Raw genomic sequence first — 24566 nt, 5'->3', positions numbered from 1 at the left:
ACTTACCGATCCCGGCCCCTGTCATGACTTTTGCATATGGGATGTCCCTCACTCCTTCCTAAAACCACCCAAACTACGGTAAATAATGACTTTGGAATAAATGCACAAAACACTTTATTTTGGGGGGCGACGTTAGCAGGCAGAGAGCAGGCAGGGAGAGGACCTGCTCTCTGCTAAGCGTGAGAGGAGGCCGGTGGAGCAGTGCTGCGTCCACAGGGCCTACCCAATCCACCTCTCGCTTCCCGTGCCAGGCTGCCGAGACGGTGACGCTAAGCCAGTCCAGGACAGCTTGTCCTGGACTGGCTTAGGTCAGCAAAAATGCTGCCCCCCCCCAACCAACAATTTAATATATTTTACGCGAGCGAAGCCGTGGGTACTCTACTAGTTGCATATAAAGAGATATGGAAAGTATTAGAGTGGAGATTGTTCGCCTGAAACAGCGCCACACATATCCACAGGTTGTGTGTGGTACTGCACCTTAGCCGTATACACTCCAATGGGAACCTAAGCTGCAATGGTCAGGTGTATCACTGGGTTTGGAAGATGGTAGCCATGTTTTTGTAATCCTGTGTAACCCCTTAGCTATGTGTCTGAATCTTGCATTTACATGTGGATATATTTAGCTACTTCATGATGGGAACGGTATGAAAAAAACTTTCCATCTTGGCAAAATTTTCTGTTTCTATTTCCACGATAGGGTTGCCTTTATGAACATGTAGCAGAGCTGAGCTTGTCAGATGATTCAGAGTTTGTTAGATGTAACAATATAATTTTGCACTTCTCATATTGTGTACTATCAATAGTTTTACATGGGACTGCAGAGAAACTGGTTGCATTATGTTGCAGAAATCTGATCTGTTTTTTTGCAATGTGCCTATTGCTATTATTTGATATGGCGTTGCAATGAGTCTAGATATAGAGGGTGCAGCAATAGCAGTCGCTACCAGGGCCCAGGACCCTTAGGAGTCCCCAAAGGTTCCTTTGCCACATTACAGATTTTGCAAAGTCTGCGCAACGTATAGAGATAAAGGCTTTGTTTTTGACAGTGGCCTATAACCTATGGCTCTGTAGCTGTTGTGAAACTACAACTCCCAGCATGCTCAGCCTTTCATGTCCAGCTCGTTGGGAAAATGACAGGCAATCGTTGAGTGACAGGCGATCCCAGGTCGCCCTGCACACTTGCAGTTATGGCATAGGTCTTCAGTGGTAAAGCTGCAGATCACCATACAGAGGGGTGTGAATTGTTTGCAGGAGAACATAGGAGGGGCGAGCCATCCAGTCCCCTAGCCCCCGCCCCATGGCATGTTAATTGCCTGGTATGTGTAAGGCCTGAGGTTCACCACTCCCTTGCCCGGCCTCCACTGCTTGCTCCTGCACTACTTTGCACATCCACTGTCCCTCCCAGGGTGAGTCAGTAAGCAGAGGGCGTTGGTTCAGCTTCCTATTCATGTCTTCTCTTTTTACGTAAGTGACAAGGAAGTGTCCTAACTCTGTACAGTAAACCGCCGACTCTCACTAAAACTTCTCTTTAATTATTCATTGCTATAGTCGGTGACCCAGCGTCAGGAAGGAGCCTTGTAAAGCATCCATACACAACCTCGTAGCTGCAGCATCAGCCCCAGGATAGAGCGACACAATGAGCGGAGCTTCACCGGACACCACACAAGCATCACCTGCCAATCCAGCAGAAACCGAAAGCCACCATGACACTAAAGCAGCCAAGGCCTTCTATGACAGTGTGGCACCCAAGAAGAAACCTAAGCTAGTAAGTATCCCGATATATGCAATAAACCGCCGCAGCGTCCTAGGATCACATTATATTATAACACTATGCTTTATGTCTACAGCCCAAGCCCCAGAATGCCATAACCATTGCGGTGTCATCCCGAGTTCTGTTCAATATGGTCCAAGAGAGGAATATGTATGAAGAAGAAGGGGTAGAGAAGTATGTGCTCTACCAAGTGGAAAATGAAGAGATCCCTCTCAAGCCTGGGCCTGCGTTTCCTTTCGTGAAGGTAATCCATGATAGCCACACGGCATCTCACTTTACAGCACCGCATTTTTGGAGCTGATTTTGAGGCATTTTCTCTCTCAAAATCGGCAGTGACCGACGCTTCTTTATTTAGTGCGCTGAAGAAAAAAGCGTCTTGCCATATCTCGCCACGACTAAGGCATCAGAATCTCCATTAAAGCCACAGCACGTGACCACACACTGATCAACATGGGATTTTGTGACAAGAATTTGCAAAAAACACAGTGTGGACCCAGCTATAGGCTAAGGCCCCACGGGCCGGAACCACCGCACTAAAGCGCTGCAGGAACAACCGCAGCGTGAACGCATTGCTGTTCTTCCCGCAGCGCTTTGAACAAAAATTCTGAGTTTTCCTCCACGGACTTTCTGTTACAATTATATCTATGGGAAAGCTGCCGGCGTTTCTGTAGATATAATTGACATGCTGCGATTTTCAAAACCGCAACGGTTGTGGAAATTGCAGTGTGCCCGTGTTGCGACTTTTTACACAAAGTGGGCATGGGATTTGCATGAATCCCATCCACTTTGCAAGTACTGTGAAACGCAGCGATTTTTCCCACGGTGTTTCCGCTGCAGCCAAATCGCCGCTTTTCTGGCTTTAGGTCTGGTAATATTGTCAGCATTCTGTTCACATCAACGTAGTGGACAACCTAATCTATCACATGAAGGACCTCATTGACCCTACTGTCATATAATGGGGTCTGGGGGTTCCATCATAGTGTCCTACATCTGGATAAGAAGAATACTGCTAAAAACTATAGGCTCTTCAACGTATGTCCCAATGCAGTTGTGAACAGGGCCTTAGACGTGCACCTGCTGATATGAGTCACTCATATCTGTATAATGATCTACTAAAGATATATGCCATATAGTACATGTCACTCCATTGAAGAACACTATAGTCAGCCTCGCCCTAAACTCAAATGGCCGATGACGGGGAGTAATAGATTCTCGTACCTTTATCAACCATCCATATATATATATATATATATATGTCCATCCCTGCAAAACATTAAAGAGACCTGTTTGCATATAAGGCCAGTAGGCAGAGGTGTAGCTATAGGGGGTGCAGAGGTGGCCCTGGAACCTCATAAGGCCCCAAGGTCTGTCCACAATATAAGAATATACTAGTACTATAACTAGTATATGGTAAGTGGGGGGACATTATATATTTTGCATTGGGGCCCAGGAGCCTCTCCACAATATAAGTAGATACCAGTACAATAACTAGCATATGGTAAATGGGGGGACATTATATATTTTGCATTGGGGCCCAGGAGCCTCTGCTAGTAGGTCACCCACTATGTAGGTGCTCCCACACATCCTTCCAGATTCACAAGCGCTGCCTGCAAGTTGCTTCCTATCTCACCTTCTTGACATTCTTCTTTCTCAGCTGCAGAAATGACATACCAAATATAGCAGCGTATAAACAACCTGCAGGCGTGGGGGAGGGGGATTACTTCTGCACCACTGATAGCTCCCGCAAGAAGAATTTGGGATGGGAGTGTATATTGCGGAAATGACGTTTTGTGGAATGTAGTCACTATATGAGAATATAAGAAGCTGGGTGTCTAATGCACCGCACCGATTCATTAGGCTTTGATGCCATGTATGAGACCATTTTGGCATCACTCGGTTGCACTGGTATGTGTACTGCGTACCTCAATGCCCATGTCAGAAATGGTAGGAAACGGAATTATAATGATACTTTAAGGGATAACCTCAGCAGGGATTTCCCTCTTCACCCCTCCATAAAAATATAATAATAATCTAACCTGGCAATTCCTAATCTGGGTCTTGCTTAAGAACTTTTCCCTGGCCTTCAGAGCTGGTTATACCAATTACACCAATGTGCCCGCCTGAGTACCAATAAACCTGCCTTAGGTTGGAGGGACTGTGCAGAGTAAGAAGAAGAGTATCAGACCTGGTGGGGCAAAACGCTATATTAGTAAAATGCTGGGACAAAATATGATGCGGCCATAGCAGGACGTCACGATTAGATATTTTGTAGGGGTAGATTTGCAAGGTATCACTCATCTCTTCCCCCTCCCACAGGGGCTGTAAATTCCACTCTGACACTAAAATAGGGGCAGTGGGCACATGCCGCTGTTAGGCAGCTCCGTCTGCCCTCTGACAGCTCTCAGGCCCCTCTTCCTGAAGTGCGCAGGCCAACCAGTTCTCCATCAGCTGCGTCCTTGCTGCAGGTGGCGACTGTGACAGAGAACTTCATTAGGCTCAGGCCCCCACATAGCGGGTCACAGTCAAAAAGTGTTACGTTTCCGCCACGGTTTTTCCCACAGCGCGTTTTACAGAAGGTCAGAAAGGACTTTCTGCTTCAGTTATATCACACTAGTCCAAATTTTCACTAATCACTCTTTTCACACTAGTCCTATCGCCCCTCCCAATTGTGCACGATGAGAAGCCCACAATGATGATGAAGTATCAAGGGGCAAATTCAGGATTTTATTATGGGGGAGGGCGGAAATAACTTTTTGGAAATCGTCAGCATGTCAATTATACCTGCAGAAACATTGGCAGTTCCCAATTAGTATAAATATATTCAAAATTGTATTATTTATTTAACTTTTTGGCTTATCTCATCCATTGCAATTTGGTCAGACACCTTGGTGGATTCCATTAGAAGTCACTGCGGTATGTTGTGCCCTTTTCTTGATGTTGTTTCTGTTTGTAATGGGAAACATGATGCTGATGTGAATAAAGCCTAACATCAAGGCTGGGATTGCATAGTCGTATTAGGGCCGGGAAACACAGTCCATGGATCGGCTGCATTTACCAGCTTGACTGCAATTTAAGGCCAGGTTCAATCAGGGTATTTTGGACCGGAATTTGATGTGCAGGCCGTCTCTGGTTCTGGTCCAAAATACGGGTAGCGACGACTGGGTGCTGGTGCACTACACCGGCATCCAGTTGTGGCCCCCCCCATCCGGATTAGGTCCGAATGAATGGGCCTAGTCGGGAGGAGGGAGTGTCTTCAGGTGGATTCGAGCATGTCGCTTCTTTTTTTGGGAGCCAGAACAAACTGCTCTCGGAAAAAAGAACTGACTTGATTTCAATGGGAGACGTTTTTTGGTCAGGATTTTTAGGCAGTTTGGCCTTAAAATCCTGACCAAAATACTCCGTGTGAACTCAGCCGTACTGATATGTCAGGTCTGGAATTTCAGCCATGTATCCCATCCATAATAAGGCATTGATAACCCAGCCACATGTATACCCCTCTAGAGAACCCCTTTACTAAGTCAGTGTTCATATTTGCATTATGAATTACATTTTTCTGATCCCTCATAAACAGCAGAAAAAACTAATTTCAGTTGTGATAGCTTTGCCACATGACGTACTCCAACATTGTCCAGTGGGGCAGATTTACTAGGCCTCATGTACACAATGTCGGCCGTGTGGGCATTCAGATCATCCAAGTGTAGACCGATAGCCTTTCCTGATTCATTCACTTGTATGGGATGTTCCGTCCCGTTCAGAACAGACCCTGCATTATAATTATTGGATGGGAACGCAGTATCAGAGCCCCCCGGGCACGGCCCCCTCAGTCTTGTGCATGAGGCCTAAAGCTGAAATAAAATCTGGTTGCGTTACCCATAGCAACCAATCATAAAACAGCTTTCATTTTTTAAAAGCAGAATATAAAATGAAAGTTGTTCTGTGATTGGTTGCAGCTAGGATCCACGGTTTGATAAATCGGCCCCATTGGGGGACATGTATTGTCCCTTGTATGTCAGATTTATGATCATATATTCAAGTTTAGTGGTGATGTCAGACATATACACCAGTTTATAGCTTTCAGTGTAGGTACACAGCCCAGCAGGGGGCGCCTGATTTCTGAGGGGGTGTAACCATATCATTTTTATGCATATTTTCCCATTATAAACTGTAGAAACTTGAATGGTCAGTGCATTAAAGCATATTATATGATGTGTAGTTGTGTAATGTAGACAGATGCGGCCTAAGGAGATCAAAACTCTATAGCAAGGTGTGCAAAATTATTAGGCAGCTCTTTTTGCTCAAGCAAAATGGGCCAAAAAGAGATTTAACTTAGGCTTGATTCACATCTGCGTTCGGGTTTTTGTTCGTGGGGTCACCTAATCCACATTAAAAAGCGGTCACCGTATATACTCGAGTATAAGCCGACCCGAATATAAGCCGAGGCCCCTAATTTTACCACAAAAAAACTGGGAAAACTTATTGACTCGAGTATAAGCCGAGGGGGGGAAATGCAGCAGCTACTGGAAAATTTCAAAAATTAAAATGGTCGGAGTTTTTGGGTGCAGTAGTTGCTGGGGAAGGGAAGGGGGTGTTTTGGTTGTCTGTCTGCCCCTTCCCTGAGCTTGAGGACTGTTTTTTTTTCCCCCCATTTGGAATTCAGTCTGGCTGACTATAGGGTATCTGCAGTGCTCCTATTAACCCCTTCCCGACGGAACAGGAGCACTGCAGATCCCCTATATTCAGTAGACCGGGCACTGTCAGACACAGGGATACCTAATGTGTTTGTGTTTCACAGTCATTCTCTACGTTTATATGTATTCTAGGGAAAGGAGGGATTTACAACTTTTATTTTTTACAGCTTCTCTTTTTTCCTCCTCTATTTTATGGGAGATTCTATACATTAATATTGTGGCTGGTCATAGCCCCCCCCCCCCCCCCCCCACCAAACTCGAGTATAAGCCGAAGGGGGCTTTTTCAGCACAAAAACTTTGCTAAAAAATTCGACATATACTCGAGTATATACGGTACTGTAGGAAATTCGTGGACCTCAGAGACTGCAGGACTTTTCTCTCTGCATTTTCCATGCGGATAGGGGAACGGAATGGCCCGAACTAAGATGTGCACCGGGTCTGACTCTGAAAAGTCAAAAATTATTTCAGGGTACCATATTTCAGTAAAAGTTGAAATATGTGCAGCGTCTTGCAGGACAGTCTGTTCTATAACTATATAAGTCTTCATACATGATGTCCTTTTCAGTTTTTCTACTGCAAATATCACTATTTTGGCTGAAAAATATTTAGCATTTTACTTTCAGGCTGTGCATGTGTACAATAAGGAGCAATCCCCCCCCCATCCATTGTAACTACGGTAGTCTGTTTACATTCAATTCTGCCAGGAGTAACTGTATAAGAGCAAAAATATAGCTGAACAAGCCCATGTGACCATCATATAGGAGATCCAGGAATACTAAATGGCAAATATAGAATATATGCATGCAGATACCCACTATATGACAAAGGAAAAGAGCAATCTATGAGAACAGTTAGTAAATCTGCTTGCTGTCTATGAATAACCACATCCCCCCAAGCCGACTCCCCGAACGGAAACCAAACACAGATGTGAACTGGGCCTCAATTTTACTTTCTTAAACATTCAGGTTTGAGGTTTAGTAACATCGTGCACACAATATAGTGGAAAATAATTGCAAATATGACAGTATCTGTAATGGAGGCTTCACCGGAGATGTGAATAAAACCTATAAAAGCTAAAACTACTGACACAATACTTAATATTGGGTTTTATTGACTTAATATACTGATATTATCCATTCACTTGGTGAGAATGTGTCCTAACACGCAGCTCGGTACGAGTAGGAACACCTTCCCGCCTGAGGCTTATCTATGCTTCATAGTGTATGGTAGCAGTGGTAGGACAGGATTACTACACCACGGGATTTACAGGCTACACTATGGAGAGAATCTCTAATACCGCAGAGCATTACTAGGTTGCTATAATGCCAGCTATAGGTAGTTCCAAGGCGGTTTTATTTCACTTAGCTGCCATAGGCATTACTGAGTGCACCTACCTACCTACAGGCCTCCGCATATAGGACAGGGGACATTTTCAGGCTTCAGTACCCTAGGTGCACTGTACCCTTTCTAGAGATTGGCAAACCAATTGTTCGTTTTTTAATGAATTTCGTCTTAGGCGAACTAAAATGGCCAACGTAACACGCATTACAGTACATTATTATATTCCGGGGTCTCTTCAGACCCCAAAGTATAATCGGTGGAGACCTATTGGATTTACACTCCCCTTCCCTCAGTGTCTGGCGCTCTCCTAGTGATGTCATATGCCCTGAGTAATCTTTCACTTTTACCTAATCTGTTTTTATTTTCTGATTGTAGATGTTATATTCTATTTTCTGTATATTATTATGGGGGCAGCCATCTTGCCGAAGCTTCTCCTCTGGTCTGTTAACAGCATTTAGTGATATGCTTTATGGCATAGCCATGGCCATAGGCAGCAATAGTCTGCAGCTGACTCATTGTGACCCCTTGAAGACTACTGTAGCCGTGGTCAGTGTGCTATCCGTGTATTTCATGGATTGCACACTGACCCATTCTTTTCTATGGGCCCGAACACACGATCGTGAATTTCACGGTCCCGTATGCGGGCCGACACTGTGGGCCGCAAAGAATAGAACAGGTCCTATGACTGTGCTATTTTGCTGCCCATGCTTCCATGGCTCCTATTCATTTAAAGGGGTACTCCCACGTCGCATACTTACCCGTCTTCGTTCCTCTAAAATCTTCTGTCTTCCGGCTTTGTCTCGTCATTGGTGGGCGGGGTCACATATGCAAAGCCAAGCGGCGAGATGCCGCCGGCCTTGCGTGCGCGCTCATACACCAGTCTAGCCTTCACAATGCAGTTACAGACCCGACACCCTGCGGGTCTGTATTAGCATTGTGAAGGCTAGACTGGTGTATGAGTGCGCACGCAGGGCCAGCGACATCTCGCCACTTGGCTTTGCATATGTGACCCCGGAGCGGAACAGCATCGCTTCTGCCGCTGCTGTCTTCATGCAGGGCAGAAGCATAGCGATGTGCCTGTGCCAGCGTTTAACAGTACCCAGCATCCGCCTATTATAGCGGATGCCGGGGAGTTAGATACCGGCACAGGTGAAGCCAGCAACATCGCTATGCTTCTGCCCTGCATGAAGCCAGCAGCGGCAGAAGCGATGCTGTTATTCCGCCCCCCGCCCCGGAATCGCTTCTGCCGCTGCTTGCTTCATGCAGGGCAGAAGCATAGAGATGTTGCTGGCTTCACCTGTCCCCCAAAGGGTAAACTACCCCCCCCCCCTCCAGGCTCGCTCCGTGTACTTAGCCCCTCCTCCCTCCCCCCTGAGAGCAGGCAGACACGTCACTTGACTCAGGAGCAGCTGGGTCAGGGCTGTGGCCACAAAAAAATGAATAAAGTGATATAGTGGCCAAACAAAGCAGTTTTGCTGAAGCAGTGTATTTAGGAAAAGTCTTACATCCACATTTACAAGCATTATAGATAGGATCCTTGTGACGGGACAACCCCTTTAATGAAAGGAGCCCTGTGTGCCATCCATGTCTTTAATCCACAGCCAGTTGGTTGCAGCACAGTCATCTGCAATCAACCTTAGGCTTCATTCCCATGGAGTAACGTGCCGTTCATTCTGACACGTAAACAGGTGTCAGAGTGAGTGCTGTAAAACAGAATCCCATTGACTTCAATGGGTGCCGTCTTACGCACGCTACACATTGAAATCAATGGGAGGCTTTTTAACCTCAGTAGTCAGTAGTGGATGCAATGATGGGTCAGTGGTGTTATCTATAGAGGTGTTTCCTTCTATTGTATTCCTGTCTCTGATCTAATTAGGTGACTACAGGAAAGAAAACTCCTGCAGAACTTTGGACGGACTTTCCTTAGTAACAGCTCAATTAGGGGATTACTAAGAAGAAAGTCACAGCCTGTTTTCTAATAAAAAGGAAGTTAGATAGGCTAATAAAGTATATTACAAAAATAGCCACCAAACACACCCACAATAGTGAAAAAAAATGGGAGATTCATTTTAACAATATATATCCAAGGATTGCACCATATTCCGGCTGTTCCGAACATCTAATCGCTATGTCTTTGTCTATTAGAACCACTGATGTGTTTTAGTCTCCATCTCATGTTCAGTTACTACAGTAGTATAACATATGTGTTCCCTCAGTTATGGGTGATGGGATGACAACTTTTTAGTTCCTTTGAGATTATGTTGACAGGTTGGATACCTCTCTGATGCTTCTGTTTATACCACAAATATTACAATGTTTCTATCTACGGTTCCATTGAAAATCCCGATTTAAGGTCTCGTAAATCTACTACTGACTGATGTATTTATCCATTGATTAAATAGGATAGAGGGAAGATTTATGTAGTCAGGATTTATGGGGTTTCCCATCTACTGTGTCAGGAGCTGCTAAATAAACAAGGAGTTAATTGTAGATGGTTGTCAGGGCTTGTCTGTGATCCTTCACGGAATGATATGGAATAGACATTTAGGGTAATGTTCGCAGTTCTGCCAGAAATCTGGGCCGAACAGTATTAAATGGGTTATTTAGGACCTGAAGGTAATTGATACTGATGGCTGATCCACGGGATAGGTCATCAGTATCAGATCGGACGCAATCCTGGACCCTGGACCCGATCAGATGTTTCGGCCGAAAGCCATATACTAGGTATATGGCACAAAGCAACCCTGCTCCTATTCAAGTGAATACGATCGGGGCTGCAGTTCCAGATGCCGCCACTACTGTATACAGAGATCTGTACACTGTATATAACTGTGGGGTCACCTAGTATATGGCTTCCAGTGGCCGAAACATCTGATTGGGACTTATCCTGTGGATATATCATCAGTATCAATTACCTTCAGGTACTGAATAATCCTTATAGCAGTGACAGAAACTTTAATGATTAGAAGGTCTGTCTAGGGTTAGAAAAATATGGCAGCTCTTTTACGTAAACAGCACCACCCCTGACCACAGGATGTGGGTGGTATTGCAGCTAAACTCTATTCAATTCAGTGGAGTTGATCTGCAGTACCTGATACAACCTGGGCTATCAGTAAAGGCATAGCTTTATTTTTCTAGCATGGCTATTCATAATCTGAGGGAAACAATAGAATGATGTGTCCTAATCAGAAATTCTATCAATTATCTAAGTGTCACTACAAAGAACATTTACTTCTGGAGGACTGAAGATGTCGAGGCTCGACATAGTCAATTGATTTCATTGGACAAAATGCAATACTTAATTTCCCCTATGGGGGCACTGCAGGGAAATTAAACAATTCCTGTCGGTTTCCGTTACACTTTACAGCTGATGAATGAGTTTCCCACAAGCAGGATAACCTTTGACCATGTTTTTGTAAAATCATAGGCAATCCCTTTAAATTTAAAGGGGGTTTCCCATATTTAAATTTAGCAGACAATTGGAAATTTGCAATTTTTGCAAATATGTTTAAAAGTTTTGGAGAGTTTTAAAGCTTTTCTCAAACCATCCTATCCTTGTGGTTGTTTTGATACATTGCCAACGGATACGACCATGTATGCTGGAACTTTCTATATATTTTCTTTTCTACCCCTACTAAATATATAGGGTAAAACCCTCTCACTTCTGCAGCTAAATTTTGCGTTTTTCGAACACACATGCATGTTTAGAAGTGCAACATTTTGTTTCCGCAGTGCGTGGATAAGATGAAATGAAATCTCATTCACTTTGCTAGTACTTTAAGGCCCGGGTTCACATCTGCGTTCCGGCCATTCCGTTCCCCTTACTGCATGAAAAATGTCCTGTAAGCAGCGCTTTTCTCTCCGCATATTTCGTGCGGAAACCACACGGACCCCAATATAGCCTATGGGGTTCGTGGGTTTCCTTAGGTAACCGCTTTTTTATGCGGATTAGGTTTCCATTTGGAGGTCCCCATACCCATGCGCAGATGTGTACCGGGACTAAAATGCAACCTTTTTTTAGGCTGCATCTCCGCAATGAGGAGCCTTACCCCAAAATTTTCCTTTTTCAAAAATTTTAGGTATGGACAGAAATAAATTCAGTAGAAATTTTAGAAGTGATATTTTGAGGAAAGAACAAGTCAGACAACTCTGCGCTCACTTTTATTAGTCCTTTGTGGTCGATTTAATCCTTACAAATTACATAGGATTTTCTGGTGTAAATTGTCAGTTTTACGAGAATCCCGCTTTATGAATTTGGGGATTTCTTGATTCTTTTAGTAATTATCTCTGATGGATGATGAAGTAAGTAAACAGCTTCTTATTTGCTCAGAACCTGCACACATATTTCAGGTGTAGATCACACCTTGTGGCAGGCCCTGACCTGTAGTGTTTGATAAGATAACGTTCAGGATTTATTTGCTCATTACGTTTTGTTAAAGGGAAAGCTAATGGACAATTTGTACTGAGTGTTTTCCTCTTAAAGGCTAAGTCCCCACATAGCAGGCCGCAGCAAAATAACGCTGTGAGAAAAACCATAGTGGCAATGCATTGCGGTTTTGATGGCGATCAGCTCTGATTACCAGGAGAAGCCACAGACAACAACACATTTCTCCTACAGTGGCCACTGCAGGAGAAATGTGGTATTACATGGTGCCAATTCAAATCAATGGGTTGCTACTTAACACATGATCAAGCGGAGTCCTCCAGAGTGCAGAATAGGAATACCCCCTTCATGATGCCATATGGACCACCCATTGCAGATATAACTCAAGACACCTTATGGAATTAGATGTAATATTGTTTCACAAACATTGGAACACTGTAATATGTCATTATATAAACTATGTTACTGTTTTTGTGTCAAATGAACACCCGACACACCCTACAATTATGTGTTAGTATATAATTGTACTAGGTGTACAGGGCTGTATATGTAAAATGGTAATTGCATGGTTGTAACTATATTCCTATAGGTCAGTCTGTACTTATGAGCAGAGGACCAAGCGGTTAACAGTAGATTGTTGATGGGGTCTATATAGTTCTGACCATGTTATTTTATGGGGCCACTATGGGGTGCCATTTTCTCACCTAGAAGCGTTCTCCTCTAGAAAAACCAGTGACTTCGTGTTAAAAGTGGCAACTTCAAATTGGGACTGGCTATTCATTTAGCTGACCGCTATTCTCCCTCTTCTCTCCACACCCTCACCCATATACACTAGGTATGGGAAAACATGAACATCTTCTTCATGGGGGAGGAGAGAAAACGTCTCCCTTAAAGGGGTTTTCCAGGACTTATTAACCAATAACCAATGGTTGCCCCTCTGCTTTACAGGCCACATACATTGATCACATGGCCTGTTTCACACATACCATAGTTGGCCGGTCGAAATTGGCAATTTTGGCCAACTTTTCCCTAATGTGTATATTGTCTTTCCAAAAATCTCATTGGTGTTAGTAGGTTGAGTGCATGTTTAATAGGATTGGCCCCATCTGTATTCATAAGTGGTCCATGAAGAAGTCCACCTGGTAATTTCATGTCATCCCATATCCCATGTATATTTGTCTTCTCCTTCTACAGGCCGTGGAGGAGGTTAACAAGCAGCTGAGGGAGCTGTATCCAGATAGTGAAGAGCTCTTTGATATCGTACTGATGACCAATAACCATGCCCAGGTCGGTGTACGGCTCATAAACAGCATCAATCACTATGGTAAGTAACAGAAATATCTCTTTCGAGATCACATTGACTTCCATGGTGGAGTCCTGTAGAGTTGGACGCCTCTTTAATCTGCACATGTTTATTTGCCTATGTCAGGGTATGGATGACATTGCACATTTTTCAGCTTTCATCAGATGTTCCTTTCCAGAACAGTAGACTTAACTTGTCACATCAGGAGCTGCAGCTGAATGGTGAGGCTCTCTATCACCATTGAAGAACACCCCCTCCCCATTATAAACCTCTGGTGCTACAGAAGGATTAAGTGCAGATGTCCCTGGCTGTGAGTAATGATGACATCTCCCCCCTTGCCGGTGGAAGTAAAAGAGTAAAGAACCTCCACTGGGCAGCTGGGGGAAGAGATGCTGCAGAAAATGTGAGGTCAGCAGATAGAGCTCAGGATGGAGTTACTCAGGGACTGTGTCTGCCCCGGGGTGGTCCTCCTGAAGACTTTCATCATGACACCTATGTCAAGAAATGAAGAATAACAAGCTCAAGTGTTGCTATTTCAAGTTAAACACAAAGTAAACCCGAGACCCCCGTCCTGATGAGAACGCTACAAGTCTTCATGTAACTTCAAAGTACAACTTATTATTGTAGAATTGATTCATCATTTCTCTACGTCCAGATTAATGTGACTTGGACGTTCTCCTCTCCCTATATAATAGGTTTTCTATACATGGAACCTGCACATGGGATCTAGGTTGAGTCTCTACTATGTTAGAAAGAACTTTTTGTATCTTTGAGGACCATTTCAGGTCCTCCTCGCCCCGTCACTTACTTTTTAAGTTGGCCGAATCCTTTTTGTCAATGATTGGGTGGACCGTGAATCTAAAGGCCGGGCAAGAGGATGGAATAACCATTTAATAGATCTGTATGACCTACTCCGCGTGAAGAGGGGGAACAAGTCGTAATGAGTGATTTGTTTTTTATTTTATCGAAAGGCAAAGTCTATGGGGCAGATTTCTGTAGAGTAGTGTTAGCAAAGCCAGTCTTTTTAGACCCCTGTGCTTCATATACAACGAGGTGCACTAGGGCCCCAATGGTCTTCCCTAGTGCGTTCTGGAAATGATAGTTAGAAATATATCACTTTGCACACAGGTATAGCTGGTTACTGCTTATTGATCTCTGCAGTATGTTGTCTGTGTCCATGTCCTTAATCCTCCAAGCCAGAAGGCCCTGTAGAAGCCAGGGATTGATGCCTTCCTTTGGCTTATGATCAGGGAACGCTGAGTTAGTTTCCAGGTTCTTCCAGTATCCACCAAGGAACCGTTGGCAGGGGAAAGGCAGAAGATATAGGGGAGTAAGGAACCTAATGGTCACACACATCCCCCAAACCTCCAGGAGGGACTTCCCATTAGTCCATCGCACCCGGGCAAAAAAAAACCTGGACAGATGGGTAATTGTGTATTGCACACTTGTTATGATGTATCAATGTAGTAAAAATCCAGCACTACTCCAAGGTCTTATAATAAAAAATAACTTTTAATGGAACATTAAAAAGCAAAAGGAACCAACAAAAAAGAAGAGAAAAAAACCTGTTTAAAAATTATGTTCCCTACGCGTTTCAGGGCCATGATGCCCCTTAGTCATAGCACACTTGGACTTGTACTGAGAGGAATTCTATGGCTTTTTTTTTTGCATCAAAAATAAGCCACTTAGCTCTTTTTACACCCTAAGGGTGCATGCACACTACGTAACGCCGGGCGTGTATGAGAGCCGTACACGCCGGCGTTACAGCAGGGCTGCCGAACACTTCCCATTCACTTCAATGGGAGCGCTCGTAAACGCCGCTGTTACGAGCGCTCCCATTGAAGTGAATGGGAAGTGTTCGGCAGCCCTGCTGTAACGCCGGCGTGTACGGCTCTCATACACGCCCGGCGTTACGTAGTGTGCATGCACCCTAAAAAAGTGGACAGAGGGTAAGGAATAAGAAAGGTGTTGTGAATCTTCAATGAAGTCTGCACTGGCATAGAGCTGAGTTCTGGTAAATGGGACCTTCCATGGTGCCGAGGCCTCTTAATTAGAGATGAGCGAGTACTGTTTGGATCAGCCGATCCGAACAGCACGTTCCATAGAAAAGAATGGATGCACCTGGTACTTCCGCTTTGACGTCGGCCGGCCGCTTAATCCCCCGCGTGCCGGCTACGTCCATTCATTTCTATGCGAGCGTGCTGTTCGGATCGGCTGATCCAAACAGTACTCGCTCATCTCTACTCTTAATAATTCTGGTACATCTTGTGCCTGTGGGGGGAACAGATTAAACCTGTCACATGGAATTATGGTCTTAAGAAATTCCCACAACTGAGTTTTCTTCTTGGCCTCTTGTGAATTTATACTGTAAAGTCAAAGATCTCCTTGGTGACTCTTTATATCCTTACATGTCATGGTAAGCCTGCAAATCACTGTCAATGTTCGGTGTATAAGTATATGTGACTCCTGGCGCAGATATGCTTAAGGTGTCCATAAACCCCCTACAGTCCCACTGAGTACCAGATGCATGTCTATTTGGCACCTGATGGATAGGTATATGTCACTATCCCATACTTTGTATGGGATATATAGTATACTGTGGCATACATCATAGATTAAAGGGGTTATCCAATGATTGTTTAAAAACTTACCTCGCCCAGGTTCTATTTGAACGGAACTTTAAATTTCTGTGTTGTTTCCGACCCTGGATCATGAGATCGGAAACAGCACTGGACACCTAAGTCTCTCTGCCTCCATTACCTATACCTTGGCCTATTACAATCAAACTAGTCTGCCAGCCCTATAGTACAGATAAACTAGTGAGCAGCGGAGAAAAGGAAGGAGGTAGATCACTTGATGGTTCCGATCATGAAATCCAGGGCCGGAACCAGTCAAGAATCCTAAGGTTTGATCCAATTAGAACCCCGGGAATTACGGTTTTAAACAATCCCTGGATAACCCCTTTAATGTTCAGTGTATACATATGGAATTTTCCCCATATACATCGCTTCCGCATAAGGTGATATAAGCAGAGCATTAAACCTGACTTGTACTTTTTACTAGAAGTCCCACAATGCATTGCTGTTTGGTGACAGAACTCCAGCAGAAGTGTTAAGCCGGGTCCACACAGGGTTTTTTGGTCAGGATTTTGAGGCGGAATGCAGCTAAAAAAAAACACCTAACATTGAATTGAATGGCTTTCTTTTTCCACGAGCGGCTTCAAAAAGAAGCGACATGCCCTTTCTTCAGGCGGATTCCGCGGCTGATTCAACCGCGGATGTCCACGGCGCGACACTCCCTCCCGACTAGGCCCATTCATTTGGGCCTAAACTGGATTCAGTCACGGCTTGCCATTTTTTGGACCGGATTCTGAGGCGGCCTTGGCCTCAAAGTCCGGTCCAAAAAACCCCCACCTGAACCCGGCTTTAGACTGAGGACCACCAGGTAAAATGATTCTGGGGACCCACCCTACAACAATGTTTAAGAGATAAACCGTGATAGCCTTCACATTCGGGTGTCTTCTGTGGGACCATTATTGTGTTAGGGCTTGGGCCCACCGGATGATCCTCTGGGACTCTGGTGGGCCTGTCCAAAACTGTCCATCAGTAATCGAGAACATCCATATATCCCGGATTCTTAATAATGCCAGAATAAAGGAATTTTCCAGAAGCGCTTATTCTAGTGGAGTTTTCTGAAATTCTGCAATTTCACCTAACTTGTGCCAATAACTTTTTCTATTTTAGGTCTGAACATTGAACGTTTCTGCATGACAGGAGGGAAGAGTCCAATCGGTTACCTGAAGGCGTACCTCACCAACCTGTACCTATCGTCAGATTCGGAGAAGGTACAAGAGGCCATTCACGAAGGTAACGTCCACTCGTCGCTCTTAGCTCATTCACTCTCCAAACAGGAAGACAAATTGCCGTAGTCTGGAAAAGTCTGTGAATGAATGTTGTCTTTTCTCTGGCGAGTCCTGTGCAGATCACTAGGGCAGTGTGTCACGGGGCACACTCAATGAACTCAGGCCCTACCGGTCTAAAATGAAGCTTCTTATATGGCCGGAGGTGGCGGGACCCTGCCTTCCCCGTGTCATTCACAAGACTGCTATTCATTCACCTCCTGGTACTTGACCTGGGTCTTGTATTTCATCTCCGCATCTCATTTTCCCAGGGTTAGAACTAAATCACTCAGTTTCTTCTAAATCAATGGAAAGAGGCACAACAGCAGTATCTGTATGTGACTGGTCAGCAAGAGGCCATTGATTTCACTTTAGTCGGTGACTAATTACTTGGAGAACATTAACCTACTCAGACCTGTAAACATACCAGCTGTTCTGAGTTATGGCAGTCAATATGGCTAGTGGAGAAGCACGAGAGTAGTAGTAGTAGTACAGAGGAGGTTGCTAAATGGTTAAGTTGTGTAGGACCCACATAGGGTTGTGTAGGTTAAAGGAACCCTCTAGGTCATTCCTTATTTGCCTAAAGTCCATTTTCTCTCTCAGTGGTTGTATAGTGCTCTGTACTGTAAAACCTCTCTCCGGACACTGACTTGTGGTCTATGGGGTCCACCGGTTACCACTTTTTAAGCAGATTTGGTTTCCATTTTTCGGGTCCCCAGAAGGACCCGAAGAACGATACCCAAGCGTTAATGTGATCCTTGAGTAAGCCTAATCCTGATCATTATTGTAGGACGTCTCCCTGTATAGAGTATAAGCGCCGGCTGGCTCACCTTGGAAACTTTCCAGACCTGTCAGTCACGTGCCGTTGTTGTGTAATGGCTTTTACATGTGTATATTATTTTGTCCATAGTTTGTTATCCTTCTTTTGGCATGGCTTCACTCTTATAGTAGCAAAATATTCCATAGACGGAAGACATCACAGAGCGCTGCCACACGGCTGCTTAGCTTCTGTTGTGTAAACCTCGGCTGTCAGGGTCAGGCCAAACAGGCGGCCCATTCAAGACCCCCGACAGATCAGACAGTATGAGGTCTGAAAGCTGTGATGTGAAAGAGGGCAGTACATGACCGGTATAAAGTGACCGGTCATGTACTTTACACTGGAATTGGGTCTATCTGATGGTGGGACAGCCCATCGCCCGTGACCATACACAGACACTACAGTAGGAGCTACCATGAACATACCGATACAACCTGATCTTATAACATGGTAACCTGTCCATATTACTGTATTCCTTTATCTCATTCCAGGCATTGCAGCCGCCACCATGTTCATTTCCAAGCGAGACATAGTTCTGTCGGAAAAGGAGCTGAGAGTGGCTTTTGATGGGGACGCTGTCTTGTTTTCGGATGAGTCTGAGCAAATTGTTAAAGAAAGGGGTTTGGACTCTTTCTTTGAACATGAGAAAAAATTTGAGAACAAGCCCCTGGCGCAGGTACAGTATGGGATTTTATACCTGTCACCCACAAGAATCATAAAAAGGGGCTTTATGTTTCTGAAGTAAGAAAGGTTCATTTTGTTAAAAGTAGCAAGCAGGGTACAAAACAGTTTCAATTTTAGAACAAAAATTAGACACATGCAACACTACCGTTGTTGATGTCCGTTGCCGTCTTCCGTCACAAGATGACAGCAATTGACAATAAACTGACGGAAGACAGCAGCAGACATTGCCAACGGTAGTGCGAACGCCTTCTAAGAGCCTCATCACAAATTTTGCATTGGGGCCCAGGAGCTTCAAGTTGTGCTCTGTACATAACTAGTCCGGCTCTCAGACAAGTGGACAGAATTGTATCCATTCTAGACAATGCTCTGTGAGTCTGGACTCCAGACTGATACATTGTAGCAAGCGACAAGAGAGATTTGCACAGATACTGTTGCTCATGTATTGAGCTCACAGAGCATTGTCTCGGCTGGTTACAATGGTCTCCACTTGTCAGCTGAGTGCAGAACTAGCTATGGACAAGTTTACTGACTCTGAATCATACCAAGAGTCTTCTCATTCACTGACAGCAAACACAAATCTTGAAAATGGTGAGAACCTGCAACACAAAATATATTACAAGTTTGTATGCTTTATTTGGGTAAAACCCGGAAAACTCCTTTAGGCTAAGGCCCCAAGGGCCGTATCCGCAGCACTAAAGCACTGCGGGAAGAACCGCTGCGTGAACGCATTGCGGTTCTTTCCGCAGAGCTTTTAAGAGAAAGTTCAGAGTTTTCCTCCGCGGACTCTCTCTTAACATTATATCTACGGGAAAGCTGCCGGCGTTTCCGTAGATATAATTGGCATGCTGCGATTTGCAAAGCCGCAATGTCTTTGCCAATCGCAGTGTGTCCGTGCTGCGATCTTTTCCGCAAAGTGGAGATGGGATTCGCATGAATCCCATCCACTTTGCCTGCACTATACAACACTGTGATTTTTCCCGCAGCGTCTCCGCTGCGGGCAAATTGCGGCGTTTCTGGTCCATGTTGCCCCGGCCTTAGGCTGAGGCCCCACATTGCGGAAACACAGCTTATTTTGTAGTAGATTTTGTTGCTGTTTTTTGAGCAAAAGCCAAGAATGGGCATATATAGGAAGTTCTTATACTTCTATCTTCTGCTCAATCCACTTCTGACTTTGGCTCAAAAAACCACAACAAAATCTGCAACAAAAAAAAACTGTGTTACCACAACGTGGGGCTTCAGCCTTAGGCCAGGGCCCCACGTTTTAAAAATGTAGTGTTTTAGGAAACAATCAGGTTACTTTATTCCAGTTTGGAACTGTGAGCTGAAATCTAGTAGTTTTCTCTAGTCCATTTATGTTGGCACTGGCTTTGATAAATCTACACAAAATAGACCACAAAGGGGCACTGTGAGCTAAATAACAATGCAAAGAGTAGACCGAGCTCACAACTGCCTTGTATAGGACTGGACTGTAAATACTTGTAAGGATGAGATATAATGGCAACATACACAACGTGGTATCTGTACCTATGATAGGTATGTCATACACTAGTGTATCAGAACAGTGGCCCAGCTTCTTTATGGATGCTCCCCAAATAAGAAAAGAAAAAGAAAGAAAGAAAGAAAGAAAGAAAGAAAGAAAGAAAGAAAGAAAGAAAGAAAGAAAGAAAGAAAGAAAGAAAGAAAGAAAGAAAGAAAGAAAGAGATAGATAGATGATAGATAGATAGATAGATAGATAGATAGGAGATAGATAGATAGATAGATAGATAGATAGATAGGAGGTAGATAGATAGATAGATAGATAGATGATAGATAGATGATAGATAGATAGATAGATAGATAGATAGATAGATGATAGATAGATAGATAGATAGATAGATAGATAGATAGATAGGAGGTAGATAGATAGGAGGTAGATAGATAGATAGATAGATAGATAGATAGATAGATAGATAGATAGATAATAGATAGATGTTGGATAGATTTGATATAGATAGCTGTGACTATAGACAGAAGCCATAACCTCAATGTGTAACCCTGGTTATTTGTCTATATACATACCTATATACATATACATACAGTACCTATATATATAGCGCACCAGGCCATTTTCCACCTTCTAGACTCGTGAATCCCTGGAGCCCTGCACCTTGTAGTATATACATGGCACCAAATCCAGAAATGTCTTAGCTGTTAATTCTTTCTTTGTTGTGACAACATCTTGCTCTGATTTAGCGCAGACATGTATAATGCAGTGGGGATCACACGACGCTCCGAGTATTTGTTATTCTACGTTTGCAAAACACTGGATCGGGATTGTTATGTGATTTTTAAATGCAACAATAGCCGGTGCCAAGTCTGTGCCCAGTGCCAGAGCGGATTACGCAATCCGGGCAGTCTGCTATAAACAGGTTCTATTAGCAAACATTAAAATTATTTATAATGTGATTATTCCTAACAATCTATTTCAGATTTTGTAATCTGAGTTGCCCAGAATCTCAATAGATGTAAATGCTAATGGGAAACATACTCCTATCGTCTACAGGGTCCATTGAAATGCTTTCTAGAAGCCCTGGGAAAACTCCAGAGGAAGTTTTATGCTAAAGATGCCCGTCTGAAGTGCCCCATTAGGACCTACCTTGTGACTGCCAGAAGTGCTGCCAGCTCTGGTGCTCGAGCCTTGAAGACCTTGCGTGCCTGGGGTCTGGAGATAGATGAAGCACTTTTCCTTGCAGGGGCTCCAAAAGGACCAATTTTAGACAAAATTCGGCCTCATCTTTTCTTTGATGACCAGATGTTTCACATAGAAGGTGCCCAAGAACTGGGTACAATTGCAGCTCATGTTCCTTACGGGATTGGTCAAAAGTACCACAAATCAACCTTAAAGGAGGAAGCCAAGAAGGAACCAGAAAAGAAATAGAGGAAGGGTCTTCTCTTTACACGCACTTGTATGTAAATAATTTGGTATCTTCTAAGGTGTTTATAATTAAGCAAATTATCTTTTCCGGTCTATTGTTTGGGTCTCGTAAGAAATCTGTCATTGGCCTTGAGGAAGCTATGGAAGCCTCTTCCACACCACAGCTACATATCCTTGAGGCCCCTTCTGTGTTGACCCTGCAGGAGGGGTCTGAAACTTGTCTTTATGATACACTTAAATTGATCAGATGTTAGCAACATTTGTGGTCTCCAACCCTCAGAAAGTTCTCAATCATCGGAACAGTTGGAAGATTTTGGTCCACCATGGCCAATTGTTCCCTACTTGTAGTGAAGTCTCTTACCTTCAAGCTGTCTTGCTACTAGGCAGCCATTAAAGGGATTGGTCTTCAAAAATTTACTCATTGTATTAGATAGTGAGTTTCAACCTGCAGGTTGGTCTAGGTGAACACGCTTTTGTGTCTTCTCTGTCGGTCTGCATGAATGTAAAACTTTTGCTATTGGACCAATGGAGAAGCCATCTCGGAAGTGTAAGGTAGCTGTTTACAAGTATGTAGAGTCATACAGGGTAGCCTTGGTAATAGGATGTAGATGTTATGGTGTTTTACTATAGTACTATGTATATTTTATACACGTTCCTCTTTAGGACCACCAAGGTGGTGGCAGCTCGGCTTGTATTGTGTGCCTTATGTAGTCACCTTCAACTAATGTTGCTCAGTAGACAATGTCTTTGATACAGTCATGAATGTAGTCTCTTCTAAACAGTAGGACTGTGGTCTGTAATTGAAGCATTAAAATAGTATTTAGGTGTCAACTCCACCATGATAGGATCCTTGGTTTAGCTTGACTTGTTTGCTTCATTGTTGTAAGATACTACAAGTTTTTGGGGATACATCTTAAGGTGGCCTCCCACATTTGAGGAACGTCGACTGGTGATTTCAGCTGGACCAGCCATCCATCTAACATGCATAAGTGTGCCAACTCTCCCATTACCCCACTAAGAATGCATTTGTTGTAAGCCAAGCTGAGAGTGCATAGGTATGGGGGAGTGGGAGAAATAATTGGTTGACCACTAGTTATTAAGAGACACAGCTTACACAGTTATATGTCTATTTGGGCATGAATTCTTCTTCACCCTGATATCTGGTGAGCGTCAGGAGCCCCCATACCCATTAGATGATGCTAAAAGCAGCCATCTTTTATATAATATCTATGACCAGCTAACAGGAGACAAAGATACTGAGCTTTGGAAAATCATCTTGAACACAATTTTCGGTTGATTTTAGATACTTAGAACATCCAACATCGTAGGTACCACATGTGTCTGTACATACGGATTAGATGGTCCAAGATCTATGCTTCAACATACCCAATCCTTTTGTTCTCAGGGAAAACCGTTGCCAAAAATGTTCTGCAGCTTCCCTCATTGAGACTACATGCATGCTCGGCTCCGAGAGTGTGGGTGGCCATATTAATGTTCAGTTGACTGCTATCTGAAGGGGATAATAGGAGGGATTGAACTTGGTAGGGTAACAGATACTGCACTGATGGCTTATTTTAGAATCGGGTATGTCATGTTATCTACTTACATATTCTATTTTTATGCCTTGAAGATAGATTTGATGTAGGTTTGCGGATGAATACAATGAAGTGTCCTTAGGTAATGACTGCTATGTTTCACGATCCAGGCCTCTCATAGAGTACAAAACCATGAATATCCACATGCGGGCTACATGTCCTCATATTGCTCCAGAAACAGCAAATACTATGAAAATCATACAGGGAAGCTGTTTCTGTAATATGAAGAAAATAGACCACATGTTACCTGAACATGGCTTTAGCAATTCCTCCCGACTCCATCATACACACGCACTCTTGCTTTGGGAGAGAGAACTAAGCCACCACTAGAGAATAAGCCCAACTCTTCCTTGTCTTCACATCATCAGTCAGGGAACAGTCGGGACACCTCCATGCTAAGTAGATGATCCTCCATTCCATGAGGAAATCACAGGCCTAGCTAACATTGAGTCATGTATGGCCAGTCCAATTAAGAAAAACCAGTACAAATCATTTTAGGGCCCACTATACTGTTAGGGCTCCTTCACATGGCATAAGCGCTCGGCTCATTCCGAGCCGTACACGCAAGCGCTTCTAAACACTTCCCATTCACTTCAATGGGAGCGCTCGTAAAGCCGAGCCGAGCGCTTACGCCGTGTGAAGGGGCCCTTACATGCAAATATTCCATGACAGTCATTCACTAATTCCTAAAATGTCTCTAACATAAATGTATCTTCCAGCACTAGCTTGCTGCCTAGCCCTTGCTTCTGGTTGTCCTGGGGTCCTGTCAGTAGCTGCTGCCTGGCTCTTCCTTTGAATTAGAGCCCTGTTATTATTATTGGTGACTGGGACCCCTGGAGTGTGATTAAGAAGATGGGTCCCATGGGGAAAGGATACTGGTTTGCCCAACTCTGCACCTAGATGTCATCACAGGCTCCCAATGTGTCACTGTATAAAGATAAACTGGAGCTTCTTGGATAATCTATCCAGTATACTATACTGGCACATAGCCTGGTTGAGATTTTATAAGGTAAAAATCTATATGAAGTACAATGACTGTATTGTGCCTTGTTAGGGTGAGCTGTGGGCTCACTGGGGATTCACCTGTGGGCCAGTCCAAGCCTATATATATGGTATAACTGGCTGATAAATATCGTCTGGAGTGACACATTGTCCAACGTGATTGGCCGC

The 24566-nt window shown here is 43.9% G+C and overlaps 1 protein-coding gene across 1 annotated transcript; it reads left to right on the top strand.

Moving 5' to 3' along the window:
• The first annotated feature begins 1400 nt into the window (after positions 1-1400).
• NT5C1B (5'-nucleotidase, cytosolic IB) lies at positions 1401-23964 on the top strand. The gene is made up of 7 exons (XM_075269166.1): positions 1401-1464; positions 1549-1765; positions 1848-2015; positions 13379-13508; positions 17231-17353; positions 18694-18878; positions 21430-23964. Exons 2-7 carry the CDS (start codon positions 1637-1639, stop codon positions 21802-21804), a joined length of 1110 nt encoding a protein of 369 aa, XP_075125267.1. The 5' UTR covers positions 1401-1464; positions 1549-1636; the 3' UTR covers positions 21805-23964.
• Positions 23965-24566: the final 602 nt, after the last annotated feature.

This window comes from Leptodactylus fuscus, chromosome 3, assembly GCF_031893055.1.
Source record: "Leptodactylus fuscus isolate aLepFus1 chromosome 3, aLepFus1.hap2, whole genome shotgun sequence".
Classification (NCBI taxonomy): domain Eukaryota; kingdom Metazoa; phylum Chordata; class Amphibia; order Anura; family Leptodactylidae; genus Leptodactylus; species Leptodactylus fuscus.
Note: the sequence above shows the minus strand (reverse complement) of the source record. Positions and strands in the feature narration are given on the sequence as shown.